A 12,899-nucleotide genomic window follows, 5' to 3' on the forward strand; every position below is an offset into this window, starting at 1 on the left:
TCTTCAGTCGAAATAACAATATAAATGCATTTGCATTAAGAGTACAAGAATCAAACAAGTTGTTTTTAATTGACATGTATGTAAATAACGATCACTGTATGTACTAGTATGTTGTCTGTATGAAGTCCAGGAAGATTAGTGGCGTCACAAATGGATTTTCGAATAAAGTCTCAAAGTCTCGCTTGGCCCTATAAATCCTTTCATTTCAAACTCTCACCATACAATGAGGGACCATTCAATAGTAATTACTGCTGTGTCAGAACAAGGGTGTTATGTAGGACCCACACAATGTCCTTGGTCTGAGTTACTGGGTATTACAAGTTGGCAATCTCACAGTAATACACAGCACCACATGTAGCTCCAAAGGCAAAGTATGCACAATGTCCTGTACAGAAACACACCTTTTCTATATGTATTTAAAGGTTCTTCTGTAGAAGTACAAAGAGACGAGATGCTGCAGAGTTGGTGCACAATGGTCTCTCTAAATGTATAATTATTTGTTTGTTATACATAGCTGCATGCCCCCTACAGACTTACAGCTACGGGAATCCTACAAATGCACATTTACAACATCCCCAGTTTGAAAAGTTTTCTGACACAAGGTACAGATCAGCACCCTGTCCTGTTGCACCTGCAGCAGGCACCTGCGGCACATCAGGTGCAGACATGGCAGCTGCAAAAGGTTGCAGGAGTTTTGAGCAGCGGGTGAGCTGCATTTACAGCAGCTGCTCCCAGTAGCCCCAGCTGTCACTGTCATGTTGCCGTGGATTCCTGCATTGGATATGTGAAGACAGTAGACATAATTTCAATACAAATCATCAGCTGCAGCACAAAACTACTCTGCATTTACTGCAATTCAAAAAAGATAGTGAGCCAAGTATAAAATGCCTATAATAACAGGTAAAAAACAGAGCTGACAGGCACACATGCAGGCACAAAGACTCAGCTGTAAACCCACCTTTGTTGATATGCAGTTTGTTGTTATCTTCATTCACTAAAGATGAGGCTGCTACTTGACCTAGAGTTGGTTCTTTTCTCCTCCTTTTGAATGCAGGAATGGAACCTAATGTTCTTGCTAAGGCAGCATCCAGGCTTTGACTCAAGGCCTCCTCATGTGACCCACTGTATGGCTTACACTTGGTCTGAATGTCCTGAGTTACCTTGGGTCTTTTCCTACATGGTCCTCTCAAATCACTAGTTTCAGCACATGCATGAACATTGGAATATCTTTTAGCCTTGTTTTCTGATTGTCCAGAAGAGTCCTTTATGCACTGAGAAGTATCAAGTTCTGACACTTTTGGTGCATGGTTTGATGTAGAGGCAGAGTTTGAGATGTTGATATGACATTTTGAAACTTGGGCAGATGAGAGTACAGCATTGCTTGTTGATGGAGCCTGTTGGATATGGGCAGTTTCTGTGTGTGAAGTATTCTGATTGGCTGTTGCTAAAGTGTGTGCTGTTGATCTTGTACGTCGTCCCACTGTGCGGCCAACATTACCAAGATGCTTTCCCTCTTGCAGGAGAAACTTATCAATTCGAACTTTCAGTGCAGTATTTGGTATGGGATGTGAGCTTCGTGTGTACGGAACCCCTGTAAAAGGGTCACTGGGTGGACGGCCCCAAACCTCCTCTGATTGGCTGTGCTTGTCTAATGTTGATTGGTCAACAGAATGACCAGATGGAAGCATCATGGGTAGGGCCATCAGCTCGTGGGTGATCTCATCCAGGTACTCCAGGGGAATTCCAGGACTTTCCTCAGATGGACCTTTCAGCAAAGTTCTTGCTGTATCTTGGACTTTTTCCTCCTTAGAAGGAGGAGACTGGACAGAAATTGTTGTGGACTCATTAGGAGGAGATTTCAGGCTTTGAGAAATTTGGTAGACAAGACTGATAACTTCCTTGTCACAAGTTGCTGATGGTTGTCCATAAACACGGACGGACCTCAGCACAGGGATGGAAGCGTTCTGTGTGCGCACAATTCTCACCATCAGGTGGCTTACTCTACTCAATGCTGGTGATTTCTGCCACAAGTTGGATATGTAAGCATTCCCATCAAGAGTTCCTGGTGTGAAGTCTTTTCCCACAAATGGACGTCTTGGACTATACCTGTTGTTCTTAAAGCAAAGGAATTTCCTTTCCTCTAGGAAAGCTTTTCCAACTAGATTGAATGTTTCAGGGTTGAATGTACTGTTTAGGGAGGCACATGTGCTACCAGGTTTACTGTCTACAAGCCAGTTTTCTATACTTGTAGCTGAGTGTGTTAAAATCTGAAGCCCTAATGAAACATTTGACCCAACACATGGATCAATGTCTATCCTGTGAATGTGGATGTGGAAGGGGAAACTCAGGATTACATTGACAGGAGGCTTGATGAAATATTCAGCTCGGAAACCCCTGGCACGGACTCGTAGATCAGCTGACACCAGGTTTGTGATGTCGTACCCATCAGCACTCACTTTGTCACAATGGATTCTGGGATGCAAAGCAGGATGGCTGAGATCCATGGGAAGCTTGTTTGCTGTGGTGCAGTACCCGAATCTCAAGCCACAAATCTGGGACCTGGAATGGATATAGTCATGTTAAAGTTGCAGAAAAATAATGTTACCTTTTGAATCAGCCTTGGGAGCTTTTTTTTATAAAGTAAGAATTTGATGATTCAAAACAAAGAGTGGTGAATTATGATGTCACTGTGTGGTAGGATAATCTCCAACCAGATCCGCGATGGATTAATACATGTAACGTTATATAGTATCAAACCCACCGTAAAAAGTGGGTTTGATACTACATATGGCAAGCTAACCTTCTTGGCCAGCTTTGATAGTAGGATCTGCTTGGAGATTATGGTAGGATTCCCAACCATTCCTTTTTAGTTTATATTAAGGCATAGCAAAGTTCTCATACAAAATAATTATATCCCTGTTTCAATACAACAAGACTATCAGTGACATCAGACAAGCAAATCATACAAAGTACAGTTACTCTACTCTCTACTCAAACTACTGTCTACACTAACGTTGAGAGTCGTTTGTATATATAATATATAATTAGACCTAACGTTAATGCTGCATATGTTATCTGCAAGTTCAAACTCCAACACTACTAGAATTGCTTAATAAATATAAATAATGTTACATTCACTAGATCATGAGTCTCTGGTTGACTCCATGACATAGGAACTACTAGTATCAAATTCGCCCCCCTCCCATTTTACGTCTCTGCTCTCACCGATATACACTCTGTCATCAGCTCCCAAGTTATGCAAACAACCGACGCTATCGGGCCGCTTTAAACCCTGAGGCACGTGCAGACGTGTCTACAAACCTGGCCGGGCCGGCAAGGAAGCAGGCGAGACCGACAGCTGTCTTCCCTTGTCAGGGTTAGTCACATACAACAGGGGCCGAGGGCTGAGACTTTCCACTGGCTGTTTTTACTCGAGCTCGAACCCGGAAGTATAGAGGACTTTTCCACTCTTCGGGGGTGTTCAAACAGTTATATATTTGTGGGAATTCTCATTAAAAATTCAATCATGATATAGAACAGACCAAATAGAGAATTCAAAACTTATATATTATTAGAAAAGTATTTTGCTGCAACCATTTGTCTGTAAAACTTGATCTTCCCAAAAACTGGAAAATGAATGAAAGTGAGAGAGTTGGACGATCCCGGAAGTAGCGGTGCGGCGTGTGAAGTTTCAGCTGGCTGGAAGGCTGGAGAGAAGAAAGGACGGACGGAAGGACCCGCCGGCCAGGAGTTGGTCAGTACATCCCTTATCAACATCGCTAACCCTAAAACTTGCACAAGAAATGAGATCTAGGACATCTGCGGCTTGGAAGAGTTGTCTTGGAGTTATTGTGGTTAAAAAGTCAGTAAATTTTGCACTTCTTTTGTGGCGGTGTCTCCAGATGGGCGCGCTGCTGGCGGGAGGTGCGGGAACAGTTCTCGGGACAAGACAGACAAAAATGTCGACATTCTAATCCGCTGACGGAAGGACGTGACTTTCTGGACAGTTTTACAGCAACCCAGACACACAGAAACCTCATAAGGTCAGTCCTAGTCGTTTATATATTCACATAATGTTATATGTCACGAGTTGAATGTAAAACAGCGACTCAAGATTTGCTTGGCCCGGGCCGCGGACTTGCTTCGATTTCAAAAATAATTAATAACGGGAAAAAGAAGCTTCTTTTCCTGTTGTCAATTATCTACATTGGAGTGTTTTTTGTTGTTTATCCCTGATTGCCATAGAGCTAAAGAGATAACCAACAACAACGCCGAAACTTTTCATCAGCACGGGAATGATAATGTTGTTATAACCCTAACACAATATTTTGAAATTTGACGAACATAAGGTGCTTTTTGTCCAATAGGAATGCAAGTGAGTATGTTGAATTGTTGACATCGTGGTCGCTACGAAATATCACTTGGAAATATAGGCCACCAAGACACAGTAAGAATGTATTACTGGCGCGTTAGGGTAATATCGTTAGGGCAAATTATAATTGGTACAAGTATAATTGATTAATCTTATTTATCAGAAAGCAAACAACCCAATCCAGATTAAGCGGTAGCTTATAAATCCTGTAGTTTTGAAACAGTGAGAAAAACTATGGATAAGTCAATACTATAGTTAAGCTAGAGTTCTTACACTATGTGACTTGGCTGTTGTTGCGTTTTTTTCCTTGATCAGAAACAAAGCATTCACATAATTGGTTGCTCTCCATCTCCACCTTATCTATTTATTTGTGCAATGTTCTATGATAATAACAGCTTATCATCTATGATTTGTTGTGGGAAAGGGTTGACAAATTTCTAAGCAAACTACTTTGTTTGGTTTGCAGTATTCTTCAGTTTCTCCATTATTATTTCAGTCTCACTCTGACACATGATATACACTGGTCTTGTGTCCATGGTTGGGAGTCTTTTGGGAATTTAGTTTCTTTGAGCCCAGATTTTGCCCTCAGGCTAAATTCCTACATCTCTAGGTCATCTTACCATGTTTATTAACACCAGTCCTGCAAATGTTTTCCTTGTTTTAACAACAGGGTCTGAAAGTATGTGGTGATCCCTGATCCTTTCTCACATAATTCTCCGTCTTTGAGATTATTGTGTCCCAGTGTCTTTTGTCCCTTTTCATCCATTGTTGTTCTCACTGTTTGGGAACAACTACTATGTAAATGGTACATTTAGCTCAAGTTGATTTGCCCATTGTCATTATAACAACAGGCTAATATTTTGGTAATTAAGCCCATGACCAGCCTGAGTGCTGGGAACTAGCACTTTTATTGGTTGACTTGTCCGCAAACACGATTTGTACGCTGTTATCCAATACGCAGCGAGCGAACCTTGCCATTGTTTTGATCCACATGGCTGAAATTTCATTGTTCACTCCTGGAAAAAGATAGCAAGGCAGTGAATTGTGTATAAGCTGTGGTATTTGTTTTCTCTGCAGATCAGTTTTCAGATGTAAATGGTTTTGAGAGAAGAAAGTGGCTACTGTTAAGAGGTGTAACAGGAGGAGGGGAGTATTAGCATGGCTAATGGTGGGGTGGGCTTACTGTGGGTTGAAGTAATCTGGCCTGCTGTGTTACCTCAAATATTTGTGCCAGCCTGCTCCATAGAAACAACCTCTTTGATAGGAATAAAACTCCTTCATCCTTGGATAAAATCAAAACATGATGGTGTGTTATGGAAATGTGTTTCTGTAGGGTTTGCAGCTTTTAAAGTTAAAAATTCACTTATTTCAGAGCAGAGATCTTTTTTATCTACTTGTCACTTGAGCTGAAAGTGACTTGGGCATATCAAATGGTGAATGAATGGTGTGAAATACAGCCATGCAGATATGTGGGCATAGGATTCATAGAATTTCATGTGTTCTATTTTTTTCCTGTTGAAAATCCCCAAGAATTCTTCTCCTGTATCTTCACAGTGTGAAGTAAGACCGTTGTACATTGATAATGTAGAAGTTGACCTATTTATATAGTTACTAAGTTAGCTCATGATACGGTTAGAGTGCTGTTTGCGGAACCCATCTGTTGTGATGACCCCTGACCTTCCCAGAGCCGGGGTTGTCGATGCCGATGTTGTGAATGTGAGAAATTTGTTGCCAGTATGTTGCTGTGTCATAGAAGCTGTGTCAGTGTGTGTGACATATGGAGGGGGAGGGGCGAGGTTACAATATATGAACAACATCCAGTGAGTCTACTACACTGTATGACTAAAACACAATATACACAATTTCTAACTATCTGTGAGTTTGATGACACTACAAGTGTGTCAATTTATGTTTTTAACAAGATAAAAATTTTAACTTTTGAAAATCCTACTTGAATGTTCTTGAAAATAAACCTTTTGATGACGATTAGTACTGTACTGATTTACTTGTACAAAATGTATTTCAGTATAACAAGCTATAGTATGCATTTTAAAAATATGAATTACATATGTATAGCATACAGATCAGAGTTGTGCTACTATGTAGGTATGTAGTAGTGAATAAATATTTGAAGTATGTATGAGTTATAACTGTACTATGATTTCACATACTGAAATGAAAAAGTCTATCCTACATGGATACTTTCTGCATTAAAATATGACTTTTTAAGAAAATAGTATTCAAAGAGATATTGTGTCAGTGTATTTCAGTACCAGTATCCGAGTATGACCAGTGATAGGGTACCAGCTGATAACTTTATCGATATGTATTTCATTTGTAGAATCAATATTGTTTACTGGTAGGGACACTATAGATGAACACAAGTCAAATGACAGTGCTTTGATAATCATTGTAATCCCTTGCAATACAAACATGCTGAAGCAGTAAACATAACTAGTATGTTGGTTACAGACACAGAGTACCTGTTGCCAGCTTGATTTTGTCTGCTGTAGTTTTTTGATGCAGATGATAGGGGGCCTCATTGCACAGGTCTGCCCACCTCCATCAGGGTCAGAGTCTATCAGTCTTATCTGTTGTGGCAGTAACCTGAGTAAGCATTTGATTTTGGATAGACTCTATTTGTAAAGCATTTAAAACTAACTTTTGAAGCTGTTCTTTTAAAGTTTTATCAATGATTTTCAAGTTGTACTTATCACCTGTAAGAAGACTTTTGATTTTGATCCTGGGAGTGGGAGGTCTCCCTCCTTTGATTGTTAAAAACATTCAATAATTGTTGATATAGATAAGATTACTGTCTGCTGCACATAAGTTATTCACATAGTACCTGGGAAATTTCTGTTGCATTATCGAAATTCCATTGTCTCTCCAGGGATATTCCTGTAGGGAACATTCTATTGTTTCCTTGATCAGATGATACTTGTGCCGCTGTATGTTGTATACCATGCCAGAGTTCCCAAGTGACTCCAAAATGCCCCAGTCTGTTGTACTGGAGCTGCCATACAAAAACCGCTATGGCCTTCTGTAGTAGATGTAATGTTGAATTGATACAGAAGTATGTGTTTCTAGTGGGGCAAGCTAGCCATCATTTTCACATTTGTTACCAAGTGGACAAAACAGTCACCCCCTCAGCTGGATTATTCCATTCTGATGACAGAAAATCCTTACTTTTTGCTTCAATGGTTTGATCCATAAACATAAGCCACCCTGGGAATTGTTCATGGGTCAGCTGATCTCCATTCCAAAAGTTTTCCCCTAACCCCGCCTCCCCTAGCCCTGAGCACTGTGTACACTTCCCAGTAAACCTATCTCAGCAAACAGTGTGCTTTTGTACCACGCCGCTGCCGCTGGGCCTGTCTTATAGAACAGGGGCTCGCCCAAGTCAGAAGTGGGTTATTCTACCCACTCTCAGCACCGATTACTTACACAGTGAGGCTGTAATTGATTTTGGTGGGGTCCTGATGGTCAGTTTTCTTCCCGCCCATTAGAGGACAGGAAATAAGAGTTAGCAGTGGAGGTTCTCAGTCCTGACAGTTCTGATTGCTTGTTCCTGGAGCCGGACTTCTACACTCAAAACTCCACCGGGAGTGCAGCAACCAAAGATGGGGGTCAGCAAACAGCAACATGGTAAAACTTTGCTTCTCCTTTCAGTTTGTGGCCTGAATAATGGACCCCATGTCAACCTTTTCAGTGCCTCCCTGCATGTTCTGCAGGCCCGGAGTCAGTAAAAGGTCGGGGAAATTTGGCTCATTGTTGGGATGTGTTTGATTGTGATTTGTCACTCTGTGCGCTGGTAACGCTTGCCTGAACATATTGATCAGGTTGGCATGAATGTCACCGTTTTCCCATGAAAGTCATAGGAATAGGAGAACTGTATGGGTGTGACAGTACGTGTGATAGTACTCTGAATGATACTTGAGTTTGCACAACAAATGTCAAATGCTGGCTTTGTATGTTTTGTACTTCTGGATAAAAATATTTGCCCAGAAACACCCCAAACCCAGTATTAGGCTCTTATATTCATCAAGTTCAAAAATAACTTACCAGTTGTTGTTTGAGATGATCTTGGATGTTTTTTTCTTTTAAATATAGCATAGGTCCATGCCAGCATCATTTAACAAAATAATTACAGGAATATCTGATTGTAACCTCCATTTATTGGGTTTACTTTCCACCTCAGGTGACCCTAATCAAAGTAGACCTGGATGTATATTGACTGCAGTTTCCAAGCACCTTAAGTGAAATTTCATGGGTTTAATTTTAGGACCAGTGCTTTTGGATACAGGGAGTGCCACAACACTTGCCCTTCAAGCTTTTGTTGTGTTCTACAAGGATAGTGCATAAAAGGTTTTAATTGTGATAGTACTGAGAACACACCACGGTTCATACTTAACTGTGTAAACAAGACCTTGGTGTGTCTAACTTTGTAGATACTTCATCCTACTGTTTAGAAAGGGTAACATAAACATCTTTTATGCTCTTAATTTTACTATGTGTGACACTCCATAATGGCACTGTTAATGACTTTACCAACTGAACTAACATCATCACCCTCAGTGAACAGTTTCGATGTGGTACAGAAAGGTGCCTCTACAGGATGGACTGTAGACTCTAAGACTGTTGCAAACAGAACTGCCCAGTCTTATTTGCTTGCTGAACAACATGTCAAATGTTTGCTCTTCTTTAATGTTGCAGCTCTATTGGAAGCTGTATTGAGATGAGGACACTCAAAACTTGAGAACTGTTTCTAAATATTTACTGGATACTTTGTGCCTTCATCATTGGAGAAGGGACTGGTTTGTTTGTGAGGGACCTCAAACGATTAGATTTCTCAGGGTGTGTACCTGCAAGGTGGGATAAATGGTGGGATATCGCCTGCGTGCCTGCAGAGCGAGTATTCGCGGGGATTGACCTTTCTCGTGTCCCGGGTTGGTTTACAGAACAATCCGTCAAGCTTTCTCAGGATTGGTTGGTCAGAGGTCCTGAAATAGTAGATGGTGTTTTGGGTAAGGTATGGGGTATAGAGATGGTTTATTGCATCATTCCCACCACCCAGATTGAATTTCTGCTCCTGTATTTTTCCTTTCTTTGAGCCAATTTGTCTCTTCCGCTTTGAAAGGTGTTTTTCATTTAAAGTCCTGCATCTAGGTACTTAGGTGATGTTTGTTTGCAAAGGCATTGTTAGTGTTGTAATTTTACCTTGAATATTTGGACCTGGTTGGTAAATTAGCAGTTGCATGGTACTTTGATGGCTAAACCTTTGAAAAAGATACATTCACTGTATCGGTTATCGCACAGCAATCATCAACATTATCATATACCACTTGGCCGGTCTGATATAGGACTGGGTGAAGACTTAAGTCTTTACTTTGAATAATAGATGACCAATAACTTCCTGGTGTTACTTGTCTTCTTTTGTGTGTGGATATGTCAGTGGATAATTCATGAATATGTAGTATGAAGGAATTAAGGGATTGGAAAGCACTGTCACTTATCAGTGGTCCTTATGTGCATAACCCTTTATCACGTACATGTGTAATTTCAGTACATTTGTTACTTATTTTGTATGACAAGTTTCACAATGGTGGTGTCATATTAGACACCTGATCACACTGACCGTACCTGCAGTACCAGTATCATTTATCACAAGGGTATACATTGACTATCACTTTGGTAGCTATCAGGTTTACTAGTCATCAGTTGGGTTATAGTTTGACCAATACAACATTATCAGCATTCATCATCATCATCAAGATGTACACGTCAGCTCTTTGTGGTAGAAGAAGTGATTGTCCTGTGTGTTGACTTTTGAAATTGAAGAAGACCTACATTTGTATGGTCAGTGAGTCATCCATAACCAACAAGATGTCTGTAGTCCCCTCCCTTTGTATGGACTTAGAAATTTGGTATAGCTAGGCAGGTGGAGTTCCTTAGGATCTGTCCAGGTAATACCTACAGGTTATAAAAACTGCAGTTCTAAGGGATTAGGTACAGGTAACTCCAGTTGCTATTATTTAACCAAACATAAAACAGGATGTAGGACTTAATTTGTTCAGCTTGCTGATGGAATAAATGATTGTATCATCTCCCAGACCAGAGGTCTCTCAATTAGGGGGGACATTGCAGACTCCTATTCATTGGAAATGTGATTTTCTTGTCTTCAGCGCCAGCTGAGACGCTTGTCATGTCTGACTGATGAAGAAGTACTATTGATATGTAAGTTATCCTACACCATGTACATACAAATGTTCTTTCTTTTAATTTGTATTGTTTATGTGTTTGTCAGCAGGGCTAGCCCTTTGTAATAGCCATAGGCTAGTTGGGCAGCCCTGGCTGTGTGTTCGGTGCAGCCAAACCAATAAATAAATAAATAAGTACTATTGAACATGTAAGAACTGTTACTTCTGACATAGAACAAGGGGTTAGGTAGTTTTGTTTGGCTGTTTCTGATAACTCTGAGGTTCCAAATATAAGTACATGTACAATGTAGGCTCGGATCTGTACAGAAAATACCAAAGTTTATTATCTGTTGTGGCAACAAAGAACAGGTGGATTGTTGGTTGTTTTTTGCATGTGGACTATTGCTTACCTCTGGACATTTTGTGACATACAATGTAGGGTGTGAGTGATGGTAGTACTAGTATGGTGAACCTGCAGCTACTCAGGTTTGGGCAAGAGAAGGAGTATGTGAAAGTATATTCTGTGTTTGTGTGTGTGTTTGGGGGGGGGGGGGGTATGAGGTAAAATTACCAGCACTATGCCTCAACAAGTTTGATAGAAGAAGAAAAGGGAAATAATTTGCCTCTGCAGTGCCATCTTCCCTTACTTATAACCTAATTCTTGCTCTTCCTTCCTGTTCCTTTAGACACACATTTAACAATAACAGCCTTACTTTAAGGACCACTCCCCTGTTTGTTGATGGTCAGGAGGTAATTACTTGTGAAATACCAACCTCCAGCCAGAAAGGCAACATTTTTACTTATCAGTTCAAATCTCAGAACTGGAGAATCCATTCCTTCCCCAGGTGGGACCTAAAGATGTAAGAAGTTTGCTGCAAACCATAAACTTTTACACCTGAGTGATAACTGGTTAATAGAATGTAATTAGTGCTTGTGTCGAGTTAATGAGAGGGGAAAATTGTATTATAATTGTCAGGGGAGAGCCGAGGGGAGATGACCTAGAGCAACAGGTTGCCTATCTGGCATGTCGCCCACCCATGGTCTACTGGGTACAGTAAACAGTAGGGGTTATCCACAGAAGGGCATAGGATAGGCACCTGTGCTGCGGGTGTGAGTTACAGTTGGTGAGAATCCAAGTGACATGTGAGTGAAGAATTCTGGTGAGGAACTTCTGGGAAGGGCTCAGAGCAAGAAATTTGTTGGAAACGTGGTGGTGGCGCAGCACCTACAGAAGTGAGAGACACTTGTTAGAAAACAGGTGAACATTGTGACAGTTAAAAAATTCCAGTGGGATTACTAGTATATAGTATTACTGGACAAGGAATCCTGGAAGGCTGGTAGGAAGCGGTAGTACTCCACCAGAATCCTGGCAGACATAGGGACATTGTGGTTGGACTGAACTGTAGGAGGACCTCGCTCTGTGATGGATTGTCCTGGTAAGATAGACCTTTATGTCAACTCCACCTTCCTATAAGACGTGTCAAATATGCACAGTCTGACATTATAATGAGAGAATTTCCTGATATCTGGTGTGGCAGTAGTAGAAACTTGGAGAGAAACTGGGTTTGGAATGAATGATGATACTGTAATTTCTTCCCTCTTGAGGTCAGTTTTGTACACTGTACTTGGACCTCAAAAACTGCTTAACAACTTAAATAGTACAGTGATGTGAGTATGGATATGTCATACAATCACAACACCATGTTACTGTAAGAGGAAACTACATGCATATGTACACAAGGGTAAATTATGCAGGGATGGATTTGGAGCTCACTTAGCTACACACAATATCATGGACAGGAGAGAAAGTGACCACTTCTGTCTAGTTTTCGTCAACAAAGGCTTAATTGTTGTTTAGTGGTTGTTGCTATCAAGGCAAGTAGACAGGTAAACTACCAGGTGTATCATTACCTGGCTACAAGATTGCTCTTACCTCTGTTCAAGTGTGTTATTACCTTAGCTCAAGACACTTAAACTAACCTGGCAAGCCTTTTGTGAGGTGAAAACATACACCATCTGACTTTCCACTTATACTATGCATTAGGAATATCATATCATATTTCTCTGCAGTACTCAATGTAAGTTATAACAATATTCTAGTGGCTTCTCGTTTAGCAAGGGTGCAAAATCTCCTTGGGACCAGTGAGGATTATGCTGAACTATCAATCATCAGGCAGATATAAAGTCATCATTATGGAATGTCATAATATCCTTTTCTATCCACAGTTGCTATGGCAGGAATGTGAGATGCATATTCTGAAATACAATGTACTTCTGTACAAAGTAAACAGCAGGTTTATTGTGCAGAACTGTGTGATATCACCATAAGT

At 40.7% G+C, this 12,899-nt stretch overlaps 2 protein-coding genes across 4 annotated transcripts in view; one reads left to right on the top strand and one right to left on the bottom strand.

Moving 5' to 3' along the window:
• Positions 1–183: 183 nt before the first annotated feature.
• Positions 184–3,473, bottom strand: LOC118413525 (RING finger protein 37-like). 2 transcript variants are annotated; one of them, XM_035817039.1, is made up of 3 exons: positions 3,322–3,473; positions 959–2,559; positions 184–771 (listed from the first exon to the last, which is right to left on the bottom strand). In XM_035817039.1, exons 2-3 carry the CDS (start codon positions 2,502–2,504, stop codon positions 551–553), a joined length of 1,767 nt encoding a protein of 588 aa, XP_035672932.1. In that variant the 5' UTR covers positions 2,505–2,559; positions 3,322–3,473; the 3' UTR covers positions 184–550. The 2 variants fall into 2 exon arrangements, with proteins under 2 accessions (XP_035672932.1, XP_035672933.1); XM_035817040.1 differs by having other exon boundaries at positions 3,226–3,443.
• Positions 3,474–3,627: 154 nt separating this feature from the next.
• The window catches only part of LOC118413524 (leucine zipper putative tumor suppressor 2 homolog), a 53,443-nt gene continuing 44,171 nt past the window's right edge, over positions 3,628–12,899 (top strand). Inside the window, exons 1-2 of one of the 2 annotated variants that reach the window (XM_035817031.1) lie at positions 3,628–3,754; positions 3,903–4,043. The gene's annotated coding sequence lies outside the window, so the exon portion shown is untranslated. Of the gene's footprint in view, positions 3,755–3,902; positions 4,044–7,696; positions 8,018–12,899 lie in introns of those variants that run through there. The other variant, XM_035817032.1, reaches the window with a different exon arrangement.

Source organism: Branchiostoma floridae, chromosome 4 (genome assembly GCF_000003815.2).
Source record: "Branchiostoma floridae strain S238N-H82 chromosome 4, Bfl_VNyyK, whole genome shotgun sequence".
Classification (NCBI taxonomy): domain Eukaryota; kingdom Metazoa; phylum Chordata; class Leptocardii; order Amphioxiformes; family Branchiostomatidae; genus Branchiostoma; species Branchiostoma floridae.